A 15,828-nucleotide genomic window follows, 5' to 3' on the forward strand; every position below is an offset into this window, starting at 1 on the left:
GATTCAGTCACTGTGACTGCAGTAGACATGGGCTACTGGAATGTACGAGTCTCATAGCAAAGGGGGATCAGTAAGGCTTTTCTGCTTTAGGGTGAAGCACAATATGGATCTGCCAGAGGTAGATTGGACACCTGGATGAAAAGATTTGCTCTTCCATCTCATGATCAGCTATCCCAGAGTCAATACTCCCAGCAAAGACAGCAGCAAGCTTACTCATGAATATCAATTATTCACCCTGATCCCTATTTGGGTACTGAGTCCATATCTTGCTCATGTCAGCCGCTTGATGGCCTCAATCCACTGTGCTCGCTCTGCCTTGGAGCTGGCCTGGATGTAGTAATGAATGTCATTTTTAGTGATGATTTTGAAGAGGTTGCCCTGCACATTCCCCTTCACCCCTGCAGAGGAAGAGTGCAACAAGTTAGTGGTGCATGTAGAGAATTGGTTTGTGGCAGGTGTATGTCTCATTGAGGGTGGAATTTGAGTTTAGCATAACTAAAGGTACTAGTAGATCTTACTGTGTGATTCTGGACAAGTCCTTTAATTCTTCTGTGCCTCAGTTTCTCTTGGGAATAATAATACAAATCTACCTCACGGGGTGTTTTGTGGAATAACCAGGTAATGTTACACACTGTGAACACATAAAGCACTATCTAAATAGTGAATATTATTATTATTGGTGTTAGATACTATGGTGATGGGTTCCTTAGAAATCCCTACAATAAATTAGATTTAATCTCCTATCTGCTCTTGCCCATCATCAAGCTTCCTTTACATGGGGTTATATTCCCCATTCTCACCCTCACGGTTTTCTTTTAAAGGTGCTGTCTCACTGTGTCACTTATTATTAAGGCTGCATGTTTGTCAGTAAGGTTGCGGAAGTCATGGATTCCGTGACTTTCCGCGACCTCCTTGACTTCTGCAGCGGCCAGTATGGCTGATTCCAGGGCTGCCCAAGCAGCTGGCCCCGGGGACTGCCCAAACAGCGGCTGGTGTGGCTGACCCCAGGGGGCCCCCCACAGCAGCGGCTGGCCCGGGGGGACCCCCACCTAAGTTTTAGTCAGGGGTATTTATAGTAAAGGTCTTGGACAGGTCACGGACCGTGAATTTTTGTTTATTGCCCGTGACCTGTCCATGACTTTTACTAAAAATATCCATGACTAAAACTTAGTCTTACTTATTATTCAGGATGGGGAAAGAAGGGAGGGAAGCAACCTCTCAAGTGTCTCTCACCAGGAAGGGTTTCCCCATTTGAGACCCACATTTACTGTCCCACACTAATCTTGTGCTCATTTGCTTTCATACTATAAATTATTTTGACAGCAGGAACATTGAATCACAAAGCTGAGATTCCAGACAATGTTGTTTAAGCTAAACAAATTCACCCTTCAATTACAGCTTTTTCCACTGTTATATTTAGTGTCCCACTACATTTGGACCATGGCAGGTACAGAGGAAAAAAGATGGTGCCAGTAGGGAGCATGGAAAAGAGGGGATGTGGGATAAGGGATGCCTCTGAATAAAGAGCTTAACCTTATCCCAGCAAAAAGGAATTGCCCCCTTTACTATTAACTCTCTGAAGTATCAGCCAATGCCCTATTCTCTTCCCATGATTCATGTGGAGACCTGACTGACAAGCCATAGCAAAAAGCAAAAGGGGAAAGAGGCAACTCTTGGTGTATCCAAAAGTAGATCTAAACAGTCCTCCTGACCCAGCTCAATGGTATTGGGACAGGTATATCATCTTCAGTCCCCTACCCCTTTTCCCATTTCCCACAGGAGGCTCAGGACAGATTTGCACCACAATAACCAAAGGCGTGAATTAAACTGATTCAATTATTTCAGTGCAAATTTGGGAGTAGACCAGCCCTCAGTAACCAAAGCAGGCAGCCTAAAGGTTCATGCTTACCAGTTGGGACTCCATTATCCTCCAGAGCTGAGACAAGGCAGCCACGGAGAGAAAACCCACCAACTGGTCTGTTTTCTTCCTGTAGGGAGAAAGTAAAATGGGACCCAGTTGGAAGAGGTAAGAATTAGAACCCTTCCCTGAGGCAGACATACTTGATAGTGGTGAAGACACAAGACCACACTGAACATTTTGGATCTAAAACAAGTGCGTCCATGTCTCGGGAGAGCCCTCCCAGCACATTGATTCAGTTGCATCATTTTCTCAGCCAGAGCTGTTCTCCTTAATACAGTTGTGGGAGGTTAGTTATTTAAAGGGACAGAGCTAGGATAACAATCATGTTTAAAACCTATTCTCTGTTTTACCAACAACATCCGACAACTTTTAAAAATCCATTAAACTTTCCCCTGTTGATGCTATTTGTTAATTTTATACTCTTCACTCAGCCAGGACAGTGAGAATTGATCAGTTTTGCTTTCAGGCTCTCTTGTGTTATCCCAGGACTGTGCGGTTTGGGTTTATAGCACTTTTGGCGAAAAGTTCATTGTTTGGTCTCTTTAAATGTCACTAAAACATTTCTAGCCACATGCTATTTTGTATTGTACTGGGCTTCACTGCATCGTAAACTCAGTGGCAGCATTGTTTATCCATATACATAAGCTCTGCTATTCATTATACTGAATTATACTAGAACTGAGTAGCAGAAATTCCCATTAGCACTCTGTGATCAGGCCTCGTTCAAGGTTACAATAAGGAGGACAAGAGAGCGGAAAAATCACAGAGGTGATGTAGCTTCAGGATGGGAAAGAGTCAGCCCAGAGAGGACACAGCCCCAGGAGCAAGAAGAATCCCAGACGAGACATAGCCCCAGAGCGGGGAGTGTGAGAGAGGAATCCCAGAGGGGAGATGGCTCTGGGGACAGACAGAGGAATCCCCAAAGAGCTAAGGCATGAGGGAGAATGTGGGAGGAGTAAAAAAAAAATCACAAGGGATGTGCCCCCGGGAAATTCCCGAGAAGTCCCAAGGGGAATGAGTGGAGGAATTCAGGGGGCACATGGCCCTGGAGAGGAAGTGGAGAGGGCAGTCCTAGAGCCCAATTTCCTATGTGGTTGACTGTATTACTATTACAGGTTTGTAGGAGACATATACATAGATCAGGTGTCTGAGATCAGCAGCTCATTGCTCACTCACCTTTGTCGGGTCGTAGTAGTGCAGGAAAGCAGGGTCAGCCCTCAGAACAAAATGCCTCACCTTCCAGTTTTTCCTCTTGTGTCCCTGAGAAGCAAGAGAGATGAACAATTAACCCTTTCATTGTCATTGTGGTTGCCCTGTATTGGAGGCACCTCCCCGTGTAACTATGACACTTCCCATGAAGACCCTAAGCTTTGGCTTTCAAGTACAGTCAAAGACAATGGTGGTAACAGGCCTAGGATAGAGGTCTTCCCTGAAATCTTGCCTCTCTGCTGAACCACAATATGAACTTCCTTCCCCGGGGCAGTGCATGCTGCACACATCCACCTGTATTTAGCAATTTTACACCTATAGGGATATGCCCAGATTTCTTTTTCTGTCAGGGTAGACACTACTACAGAATAATTGTAAAGGAAAAGAAGGGAAGAATCTAGGTGAAATTACTTGACTCCTGTCCCTTATCTTGGAGCCTTCAAAACAAAGCTATTCACTCTGAGTGCTCTGATAATTCATGGGATTCCAGGCCCTTTTGGATTGCTTCACCCCCTCTTTCACAGTGTCAGTGAAAACACTTCAACCCTGGAGAAAGGAAGGTGCATCTAGTACCCCATCACCCACACTGGCCAATGCTTCACATACAACTCCAGAAAGACATTTAACAGCAACACATGTAGTGAGATTCCCTTCACCCAACCCAATGGGTGATCAGTTTATGCTATCAAACCTGAGGATTAACAGCAAGCTTGTTCTAGCAAGTATCATAAACTATGTTTTACAAACTAAGGGCATGAGCTTGCAAACAGTTATTCATTCACACATAATTACTTGTATTTGAAGTCAATGGGAGCAACTATATGGACATGAATAACTGCTTGCACGAGTAGGTTCTACACATACATGAGTTAGCTGCATACAGACTGAGTGAAGTATCTCAGTGAGGGGACACAACATGACAAGTTAGGGTAGGTAATGAGGAATAGTGCAGCCCCTTGAAAGTGAATGTAGTTACGCAGGATAGAATCTGGATTTTGGGCAGGACCCCTGTGCTCTTCTGGAAATTATTTTATAATCCTCAGTAACATCCCTCAGCAGTGAGTTCCACCACTCACTTATTTATATCAACAAATAGACTCTCTTCTCATTTCCAACTTTGCTGTTTACTCTGCAGTATTGGTAACATGAAAGCTAATTCTGTTGGCCATATGACAGGTTAGGACAGGTAATGAGGAAGAATAGTGCCTCCCTGAAAGTGAATGTAATTATCCAGCCTTGCTCTCGGCATTCAGCTTTACCCTCCATGCAGCCCAGAGAACAACTAGAGTCGGTTTTCTCAATTCTTAATGAGATGTGATGTTCAAGTGTCATATTTACCTGTTTTACTAAATATCCTTGTTTTACAATTGTTCCACTTAATTCAAGGATATGGAGGTGCAGTTCTTCCCGGGAGCTGAGTTTCCTCTTATAGCTTTCAGCCTGCAAATGGAAAAAAATTGTAACTGGAAAAGTTTTGGTTAATCTGTTGAACACTAATTAAACAATATACAGAATAGCTTTGTACTGACCTCGTAGTCTTCCACAGACCTGTCATTAACACATTATTTTTTCCCAAAGATATATATCCAATTCCATATGCCTATTGCACATCTCCTCAGTTGTAAGAGTACAATGGACAAATGAATAACCACAAAACAACACACACACTTACAATAGCCCTGATTTTTAGCAGAGCCTCAGCCTGGCCACCACTAATGCAAACAGAGTTAGCGCTAGGGACTACAGCTATACCCAGTTAGATGCGTAACTCCCCTATTTGTAGGTGCCTCCATAACCAAAATTTAGCCATTCACCTCTGAGGGAAGAAAAAGCCTTGGAAAGTATTAAAAAGCCCAAAGCTTCTCATTTTTAATTTGTCCTTCATATTTTTTTCACCTTTTATATATATATTGCCATTTGGTACATACAGTGTGTCCCCTTCACCCTCACAACCTCTTTACCAGCTGTGGTGGGGCAACTGCCCCACCCCCTGAGAAAAGGGCTGGAACAGGCCTTTGAGGCTGCGCAGACTGGCAGCCAGTCAACGAAGGCCTGTGGAGGGCCAATCAGGGGAAGGAAGAGGCAGCTAATCAGGGCCGGGCAAGGCCCTATATAAAGGCTGCCTAGCAGAGGAGAAGGGAGTCTCTCCCTGACTAGCGAGGGAGAAGGACCGGCTCCTGAGGTAAGGAGCTAGCACCTCAGACGGAGCAGTGCTGGGCAGGCTCGGGGGAACAGGAGAGCACTCCAGCCCCGTTACCTGCCAGGCTGCGGACCCTGCTACAAAGGGCCGAGGAGGTGCATAGGGTCAAAGGGGAAGTGGCCCAGTGAAGAAAGGTGGACAAGAGGGGAACGAAGGAGGGCAGAAAGAGGCTGCCGCTAGAGGGTCCCTGGGTCAGGACCCAGAGTAGCGGGCGGGCCTGGGTCCCCCTGTTCCCCCCTTATACTGCACCTGGCCACAGTCCTCTGTGGCCAATACAGACTGCAACTTGCCCCTGAGCTAAGGGGCTAGACTTTGGGTTGTGGTTGGCCACTGAGGCAGGTGCGAGTCCCAAAGACTGCTGTTAACCCCCCTGTGGAAGAGGGTGAGACTGGAGTAGTGGGCACTGCCAGAGGGCAGTGTCCTGAAGAGGATGCTGCCGAGCGGGGAGCAACCCGGGTCCCAAGGCAGCAGAGCAGACGATGGGCAAGACACCACGCGCAGAGGGTGCTCCATGACTGGACAGAGCTAATTCTTGGAATAACCAGCGGGAGTCGCCAGCGGTGGTGAGTCTTGACCCCGTCACACCAGCCAAAAGCGAATCTGAGTCAGGAGGGATGGGAGATCCTACTGCTAGAAGCCACATTACTTACAAACGTGTACAGTGCTGTGGAGTCATCTAGGAACTGCTCAGCCAGATCACCACTGCGCATGGCTTCAGTGCTCCGGGCTCCAACAGGCTTGGTGAAGTTTTCTTCCATCAGCATGGAGGCCAATGTCACAGCCTCAAATCGAGAGGCAACAAAATTACTGGAGATCAGCCAGTCCACCAGTGCAGAACCTACAAAGAGAAAGGCACCTCTCAGACAGAGAGACACAACATGCTTGCTCATCACAGAGACACACAGACAGACAATTCCTGCCAGCTGGCCCATCCTGGCTTTATCATGATGGCAAAGACATATCAATGTCAAGCATAGGCAGGATTCACCAAAGGCGCTGGGTTCTACATTTGCTTCTATATTTCTAAAGAGAGGGGGATAAATTTATAATTGAGGAACTTTTTGAGGCAGGGCATAGATGGGCCAGTACATTCTGTTTGCCATAATCTCTTCTTGTATAAAAATAATCTGTTCGTGTATAAAAACTCCACAGTGGCTCCGTTTTCTCTGCAGCACAGTCAGGCATTGGGAGGCTGGTTGTCCAGAGCTTATGTACCTGTAAAGCTTTCTTTGTATGTGTTGCCTTGTTCCATGTTGGGGATCAGTTTAATTCCATTACTGTTATCATGCATTTTGTCCACTATGTGGCTGTAAAAGAGCAAAAGAGAGCAGTGTTACATGGATGGACGGAAGTACAAGCAGGGACTGTTATATGACCTAAAGCGACAAAAATGATCAGAGCTGTTTCAAGGATAAGGAAATGAGTTCTGCCCCAATGCAGGGCAACGGACTAGACACCTACTGAAATTTCCTTCTAAACAGTGTGTAGGGGAAATGGACTAATCGTCCCACCTGAGGTCCCATAATGCAGAGCAATAGACTGGATGTGTCATTGAATACCTTTCATTTCAAAGTATCCCAGGAATGGGTGGGAAATGTTTACACTTACTTGAGGCTGATGTTTGAGGGAAGTTTGAAGGAATTTTTCACTCTGTGAAGCTGCTGAACCTGCACTGGGTGGCCAGCATGAATGGCTCCAGTAATGTCCAAAGCCCAAGAGTCCCGCTCTTCTCTGGAGCAAGATTCAAGGAAATATTCTGTGTTGGTTTTTGTCTTCAGCTTAATGACCAGCTATGGGCAGAAAAGTACAAAAGCAATAAGAGCATTTATCTAACACACATGGAATGTTCCCCTGATGCCCTGCCTCATGCAATAGAAGCCCCATCAACCACTGCAGGGAATCCTGATCAGTTCATTGCTATAAGGACACAGGTCACAGCTCAAGTCTCGGGGTCAATTAGCTCCAAGTAATAGCTGTATGTCCAGAGCCCAGTGTACTCAAGAAAGTGGATTGGCCAGAGATTATCCAGATAACACAGGTATCTACAACTGGGAAATGGAGTTTCCAAATCTACGTTCATGGTTCAAATCTGCCCTACATTGGTAACACCTGAATGACATTGCTATACTCATTCTAACAGATGTACTGAAATACAGACTCAGCAATATATATTTACACGGATTTGTACCAGTCAGGGGAACGTTGCATTGCTGCTGCTCACCTGTGGCTAGACACAGAGAGGACTTCATGCTCCAGAAACTTTCAACAGCAGCAAATTCTCATTAGAAAATAAATAAAAGGAAGAGGCATACTGGGTTGGCTGCTAGCCCAGATGCACAGTTCAGGGAAGGCAAAGAATACAGCTAGAGCATAGGTTCAACCATTGGGGAAGTTGCGGGAAACATATTCCTTCCTCTTTCTCACCCTCCCCGGTTACTATGCTGTTCATGTCCTTCTCGGTGTGACTGCAGGGCTGATGCATTTTCATCCATATCCAACTCTCCCCTCCACAGACTTTTTTTTTTTTTTTGGTATATGATTGCACCTCTGAGCTGGAGTGTTCAGAGAAAAACAACCAGAGTGGAAATCCTCAGAGACAGGATAAGGAAATCCAGTAGTAACACCTTGACCTGGCCTTCTCTGCTGAAAGGCTGATCAGCATCAACTGGTCCCAGTTCTTGAGAGGCATGCAGGGGCAATAGAGCAAGAGATTGAGGAAGTCCAGGGAATGAAGGGGAGAAACCAAAGAATAAAAAAGTCATTGCAAAGAAAAGAATGGTGATGTGATGTTTCAAGACATACCGGTCTGTTCTCATACTCCAGGCACGGGCAAGTGATAGTGCAACCATCCAAAATGATCCTGCCCTTAGGAGAAGGCTCCTTCCTGCCTCCATCAAGTTTATAATACAGCAGCTTGTCCTGCAGCAGAACAAACCATCTTGCTTTCCAGTTATGGACAATATGTCCCTATACCAAAATAAATGTCCTTGGTTACTTTAAAGACAAGTTTAGAGGAGTATTTCTCTTTACACCTACCTTTCTTTTGCATAGAGACATGGTAACACTCTTATTATCCTTATATGCAGACATATTTTTAGGAGTCTCATTGGAATGGTTGTTATGTATGTTGTGATAATACAACCAACAAATCTGGAGAGAGACTGCAATGGACTTCCTTGTGGACCATTACCCTGGAATTTTGATAAATGCCCCAAATTATTTAACCAAAGTCATGCTAAGGAGAGCTTGATGCACGCTGGGAACTTTGTTTTCTAAACTGACGCTTGCTGATATCTTTTGAGAATGTTCAAGGTCATATTTCTTATGGGTTAGATTGTTTCGATTAAAAGACAAGTCTGGAAAGGACTGCTAGTGGCAGCTGGGTAGTTTCCCATGGACTAAAAGTATAAATCCCAAAGTGATCTGAAATCAAGAGGGCTTTCCCCCTGCCCCCTTTTTGTCAGATTCATTGTTTGCCTTGTGTGCAGCTCTTTCTCCCACCAAGAGGAAGGCAACTGCAAATTTATCAATTTACCACCACCAGAAACTCACAAGTTGAGCTTCAAGTTTCCTCTGTCAATATGTCTCCTCTGTCTTTATAAAATCATTGAACAAAGAAGATGCAATTTTTGCTCTTTCCCAAACATGGGCCTCATCTCTGATGGCGAGAATATTTCTGGCAAAAGCTCGAAGCAGATGAGTGACTCAGAGGAATGACCAGTCTGCAACATTGGGAACAGGGAGCTGGGTTTTGAGCAGGATTTACTGTATTGTAACTCTGAGTTGGAGTCAATGGGAGTTCAGAGTGCTCAGCACCTCCAAGGATCCAGCCCGCTGGCAGCAGTAGCGTGGCTATTGTTTGATGAGTACATTTCAGTTTAATTCTCATCAGTTTTGCACGTTGGTAGGTTCCAGGGTTCCAGGAAACCTTGAAAACGCTTGACTGAACAGCTGGTTTTTTTCTTACATTCCCCTAATGCAAATTGGTGCTTAGTCATATCAGTGACTGCTGCCCATTGGTGCTGCTGCCCATCTCCTGTGACTAAACTGCTCACTATGCTGCCGTTTCCTGTGTGTTCCTTTCATCCCAACCAAGTGAAGGCTGCTAAACTGCCAAATGCCTCTTGTGCTATAGTGCTGGGATACAAACGAAAACCTCTGTGATCCAGGAGTGTGAATAATTGGAGCTCTAAGGCTGGTTTTAAAGGAGAACTTGCCCAGGGGAGTGGCACAGACATGCCCGGTCCTGTCTTGTGGTGGCAGTTCTGGCTTTATGGTGCAGTGGAGCTGACTTTACATATTTCACAAGAGATGAAGCTTTACAGTTAGTGAGTGAGGCACCAAGGTAGTGGAGTCTTCACCATGTTAAAAAAGGTGGGTAAGGCAGAGACTGGGGAACGTGCAAGGTCCAGTCACTGCAGGAATCATTAATGTGTTTGGGATTGGGAGGGAACATTAACAATTTATATGAAAACTGGTGTAATGTGGTTCTCTCAAACCTGACTAAGTCTGAAGACATCTTGTCCATGCTAAGCAAAAGTTAACTGGCTGGATCAACCTTTGGTTTTGTTCCCTCTCTTCCTTCACTCCATTTTTTCTTTCCTTCTCTCTGTCTTTTTCCAGTGCCTGTGGATTCCCTCAGCTACTTTTCTTCCAATTAACATTGTCTGTTTTAGCTGTTTTCTTCTTTCTCCCTTTAGTGAGTCAGTCTCTCTCCTTCATGTATTTTCCCCCGTCTCTTACATGGCCTTGTCTTGTGTTTATTCGTAGTCCTTCACTCTGGTTTTCCTCTCTTCACTTTAATGAATCTCTACCTCTTTTTTTCCCCCACGCCATTTCTCTCACTCAGTCCCTCAATCTCTTTTCTCCCTTCCTCTCTCTCCTACTCTATATTCCTTCCTCCTTTTCACCCCTTCCCACCACCTCTCCAGCTGGTGCCCTTAGATCTTCCTGCCCACCTCACCTCCACCGCTACAGTTGGACCAAGAGGTTCTCCATCCACTCCCTCCCCTGTGAAGACCAAAATGACTGCTGCACCCATCCAGGCAGTGCTTAATTTGCAATGAAAGAGGTGCCAGGGCTCAAGTAATTTTTTTACATTCATAACTGATGCAGCAAGCCCAGAGCTGCCAGGCTATGAACTGCCAAGCCTAGAGGTGCTGGGCTCAGCCCTGGCAAGCCCCGGCACAAATTAAGCACTGCACCCAGGGCAGCCTCACAGCTGCTCTGGTGCATTTATGCCTCCTGGGTAGAGCTGAGTGAAAATTGGAATTTCCATTCAACAGGAAATTCTGCTATTTCAATGTTTTTGTCCCACATTGGACAAAAAGGTGAAATATCAAGTTTTTTTGCAGAATGAAAAGTTTAAAAAAAAAGTGATTAGGAAACAAAACATTTCACTTCAGCCTTTTCAATTGAAACAAAACATTTCAACATTCCCAAAATCAAAGTGTTTAGCTTCAGTTTCTTGAACTGACCAGTTCAACTTTCAACTATATTTCCCCATGATGGCACATTGACTCATGGGAGTTGTTGTTCAGTTCACCTGATACCCCCCATTCTCCCCTCTGGGCAAGGCTCCCTGGCTGGACAAACCCTATCATGCACCAGTAGTCATGTCACTGCCATGAAACACCATACTGCTCAGAGGGAAGACTTCATTGCATGACGAGAGAGGTAGACTGGCCAGGGACCCCAGCTCATAGGAGAGAACGGGGCCCTGAACTACAACTCCTATCAGGCAATGCACCATACTCAGGAAATTCATTTTTCTGTTGAAATGACTCAAAACAAAAGGTTCTGGGGCCATTTTACAATCCAAAATATTCCAGTTCAGGCCAAACCCACCTAAATGAAATATTTAATTTAAAATTTTCCAACAGAAAGGGAGGGAAAAAAGCAGTAAAAGCTCTGCTCCTGGGTGAGCAGAGGACACCATCTTCCCTGGCTGAGAATGGCTGGCAGACAGTGGGGAGCTCTTACTACCTGAGCTGCCTTGGGAGCCCTGCTTGGGACACACCCTTCACATTAGCACCAGTGATGCTGCTGTATAGCGCACAGAAGCATTTCCCAAGGTGGCTTAAGCCTCACAAGCCCCTGATCGGCATTGCCCTTTCTGTATTAAAATAAAGACGATTATTAACAATTAAGACAGACCAATAATAACAAGCTTTTGCTGCTGCTGCCCAGAAATAAGTTCCCCTTTCCACTACTGGTTGTGATCCAGCCCTGCAAGGGGGTGGGAAGACCTGCAACACAGATCTTCTTTCGGTTGCTGTCTCCGTGGTTTTAGCTGAAAGCATCTTACGTGCAGCTGTGAGAGTGTGTCCTGTTTCATAATGTGCCTGCATTCATGCTCATGTTCTGATCTTCCATAAAGCGGATACTTTCTCTTTCTTTCTGAATTTCCCCTTGCACAGGCTGTGGAACGCAAAATGCCAATCTAGTTAGCCCCCAAGAGGCTCTAAGCCGCTTCCAAGAGTAGAGATTGAAAGCTTCACTCCTCACCCTAACCCCCACCTCCATCCCTTTGCTACCACCAGGCTTCTGCTAGGTTCCTCTACCTGCAATTTGCTGAGGAATGTTCTGGTGAGTGTATAATGTTGTTGTTTTTTTTATAACCAATGGCTCTTCCACCCACTATGAAAACCTTGGTGCAGGGAACCAGAATCAGGGAGGTTAACTCTATAAATACATGCACCTTAGACTGAAGTTCTGTGGTTGCATTTAAAATGCATCCACCAATTCGAAAGATTTTACACATTTGAGAGAAATTCTCTTTGAAGAATAGAGACTACCAGTAGAACCCATAACTACTTTCAAATACTTGCCTGGCTCCAGCAGACCCGCACTTCAGACGCAACGGTCAGTTATAAGAGTTAAGTCAGTCTAAATATGTCAGTTTCAAAAGAAAGCCAATTCCTGTCTTGACTGAGCTCTTACCCTTTTAACGAGGAATCCCTCCTTCAATATTCCACTCACATCCTGCATCCTGGCTGCCAAGTAAAGAAGGTTGAGTGTGTGCTGCAAAGTGTTTAAGCAGTTGCCAACTGTCCCTCTGCGCAAGGTTTTTAAAGAGGACTGATTTCTCCAGGACCTTCCTCCTCTGTGACGTCTCTTTCCTGCCCAGCCTTTCCCTTCCCTTATCCTGCTTGTGAGACAGTAGTTAAACATTGAGCTGGCACAGCACCTGCCCTCAGGGAAATGCAGAGCAGTGAAAGTCCAACAGGATTGCAGTGCTGATTCCATAGAACTCAGTATGGTAGAAAAACACCCATCGGGTGACTCAGGACAAGCAGCTGCAAAATTATATGAATCAGGGAAGAGACAGGTATTCTGTAGGTGGAAAGTGGGGGAGGGGAGGAGTAGAAGCTCTATTATTCAGTCCATCAAGATTCCAGAGAGTTCAGTATGTGATATGAAGTTTCTCCTCACAAATAGGTACAGGGATACGAGAGAGACAAGATGAGGAAGGTAATATCTTTTACTTGACTGACTTCAATAAAAGATATTACCTCATGCACCTTGTCTCTCTCATATCCTGGGATCAACACTGCAAATAATTGTAGGGATACTGAACTGCTGGACACCTTAAAGGACAAGATATTCTTGCCCAGGAATCATTGTAAAGGTCTTGAAATAATTTATGTTGGGCTTTATAAGAGTTGTGTTTTTTTAAACATAAAACCCATATTTTGGGCTTAGAGTGTCCTCTAAAGATGTGGGCCAAAATTATCCAAAGTGTCTGCCTAAAGTTAGCCTTCTAAATCTAATTTTAGGCAATTAAATTAATGACCTGATAGTTAGAAATGCTGTGAATGAGCCCCCCCATCCCCAGCCCAAAAAGCATGACATCTACTGAAGCTTCAAGGTGCTCATCACTTCTGAAATTTAGGTCCTATATTTGGGCACCTGAATATAGACATAGCCCTGGTCTACACTGGGGGGGGGGGGGGGGATCAATCTAAGTTACGCAACTTCAGCTATGTGAATAACATAGGTGAAGTCAATGTACTTAGATCAACTTGCCGCTCCCCCGTGGACTCTGCCTGCGCCTCTCGTGGTGCTGGAGTACAGGAGTCGATGGGAGAGCGCTCGGGGGTCGATTTATTGCGTCTAGACTAACTTTCGGCACTAATTTTAAAAAATCTTGGCCATGATACATCCACTTATTTAGGCTTTGATCAAACAAGCCAGTATCAGCTAACAGAATTTGAATCAGAGAGGACAGCTGTTTTTTTTAAGTACGATCCTTTCCTATACAGAAATACTGGCCTTTTTCTAGATCACTGAGGAAATTAAAATCAGTCTTTGTACACTGACAATATAAAAAACAACAAAGGAGCAGCAATGCCTCTGCTTTCCTGCTGCTGTCCCAGACAACAATCCAAAGTGTGACTCACAAGCTGGGACATCTTAATCACTAACTGCTGTACATTTGTACAGATCCAACTGTCATGCTCACACACACTGAGGAAAAGGAACAAGCAGGTAATTCTTTTATCTTTACAACATTGTTTTACTCTATCTGGCAAGGAAGGTAAAGACACTTTAAAGGTATTTGAACCTGACAAAGCATCAGGAATTTTACAATCCTGCACTGACCACTGGGGAGAGTATATGGGAAGTAATGGATTTTCTTTCCCCCCACCCCCCAGTGTAATATTTGTTATTCAAAGTTAGAAAAATCAGTTGCTATAAGTGTTCAAAATATATAGGCTGGAATTTTGAAAGAAGCCTAAAGGAAACTTATGTGGAAATTCAATGAAAGTTGGGCACCGAACTCCCTTGAACTCAGCTGATTGTGAAGTTTGATTTTTGATCAAGAGATACCAAATGCAATAAATATTGGACTAACACGTACATTTAAAAGCATGGAATGGGGAGAAAACTGATGGCTGCAATTGAAAAAACACCAAAGTAGATAATGAGGCAAGAGAGATGTGTTTTTAAGTTTCTAAATGTCTTACACAATATAGTTGTAATCACCTTTCTAAACTTCAAGATGGCATACAATTCCTTCCTAAGCTGGCCCACCAACATTAAGTTTTAGTGCAGAATTAACGTTTAAAGATAATTTATAAGCCACTCACAAAAGCCGGTTCATTAGGACACTGAATAAAGAAAAGCAGTGGGTGTAAGTGCACAGAATATGTGTTATCTCATTATTGTTAGTTAACACGAAGTTCAGACATGCACCCTTTAGATAAACAGCAGTTGGAGTCTAATATTCCACTGTAGAGCATTAAGGCTTGAGGCCTGAATTCCAGCATTGTTCAACTTGTTACCGCATGCAGCTCGCAAACTGGTGGGTAACAACTTCATGCTAGGGAAGACAGGTAGAAGCCTGCATGGGTGTCTCTTACTCAGACAGTGATCTCAGAATTACTCAAGAACTGATAATTGTTGAGGATCTAAACAGTGAGCTGGTTCCTTTCTCTTCTGCACACAGACCACCCATGCTTGTACCAAGGGGAGTGAGCAGACACCTGTGGGCCACATTTTCTGTGAGAAAGTACCTGCAGCCCTGAATATTTTATTGTTAACAGCTGCTGGATGGTGAACCAAAATCTTCCCATGGTGGACAACAGATGGCTGTCTATAATATTTCTCTCTGAAATATGATTAGCTGATGAAATGTGTGAACTAGTTTATAAAATGTAATCAACACAAAACAGTCTCAGGGGTACACATACAATATGTACACAACACACTGTATTGAACAATCAGGACTAATAATAGACTGTCCACAAAGACTATTCCACAGAATGAACTCAATACTAACATCACTCAGGCAAAAGCATGAGATATGGGCCTTACGCCATAACTTGAAGGTCAACAGGGGGAGTGAGTTCTGGAGCAGAGGGCCCTCCACACTGGGGAAGTTCTACCAGCAGTCTCGAACCATACAATTCTAGGGAGCACTAGCAAAAGCCATCAGGTCTCCAAGTGTTACACTAAAGTCTGTCCTCCTTCTAGCTACCCTACCCCAGAAGGAAAATAACTCTACAGAACATCTTATTTCTTTTGTGAATGTGATGAAAAATGTTTAGAGAATAGGACAAAAGTTGGTAGAACCTTATCAACAGCAGCCATTTCAAAGCATTAAAAAAATTAAGTGCAGATAGATGGGTTAGTGCTTCTTAGGAACAGTGTAGCTATCCAGATTCAGGGCTGGGTTTAGCATTCTATTATTGCATAAAAATTTATGAGAAACAACATTTTCCTGTCACCCCAATGTGCAGATTCTGCTCCAAAGTCTGTCTCTCTAGCATTACTGCTATCCACAGTTCTTGTGTCTCAATGACTCCACAGCAAATCAGGTAAGTTTGCAAATAAAAGATGTGAACATTTGGTTTTAAACTGCCAGCCTTGCAGAGTCGGTTTGGGATTTGAAAGTCCAGATGGGCTCTTTCTAGTTTATGCACCACTAGTAATAGTTAGTGACCAGGTCAAATTTGGCCTTCAGTTATACCTACACTACCCATTGTCTCTAAAT

At 44.3% G+C, this 15,828-nt stretch overlaps 1 protein-coding gene across 1 annotated transcript; it reads right to left on the reverse strand.

Moving 5' to 3' along the window:
* Positions 1-270: 270 nt before the first annotated feature.
* PLEK2 (pleckstrin 2) lies at positions 271-12,320 on the reverse strand. The gene is made up of 9 exons (XM_065404386.1): positions 12,273-12,320; positions 8,133-8,297; positions 6,939-7,120; positions 6,546-6,637; positions 5,981-6,168; positions 4,469-4,570; positions 3,098-3,181; positions 1,910-1,988; positions 271-398 (listed from the first exon to the last, which is right to left on the reverse strand). The coding sequence occupies exons 1-9, from the start codon at positions 12,318-12,320 to the stop codon at positions 271-273; spliced, it is 1,068 nt and encodes a 355-aa protein (XP_065260458.1).
* Between the last annotated feature and the right edge of the window lie 3,508 nt (positions 12,321-15,828).

This window comes from Emys orbicularis, chromosome 4 (assembly GCF_028017835.1).
Source record: "Emys orbicularis isolate rEmyOrb1 chromosome 4, rEmyOrb1.hap1, whole genome shotgun sequence".
Lineage (NCBI taxonomy): Eukaryota > Metazoa > Chordata > Testudines > Emydidae > Emys > Emys orbicularis.

What these genes read in the sequence shown, in the direction of transcription:
- PLEK2 (XM_065404386.1), bottom strand. Translation starts at nt 12,320, where the DNA reads ATGCAGGATGTGAGTGGAATATTGAAGGAGGGATTCCTCGTTAAAAGG. An exon ending in ATACAAAGAAAGCTTTACAG is followed by an intron (nt 6,169 to 6,545) that starts GTACATAAGCTC and finishes TTCTCTTTGTAG; the next exon opens with GTTCTGCACTGGTGGACTGG. An exon ending in CCACAGCACTGTACACGTTT is followed by an intron (nt 4,571 to 5,980) that starts GTAAGTAATGTG and finishes TTCCATTTGCAG; the next exon opens with GCTGAAAGCTATAAGAGGAA.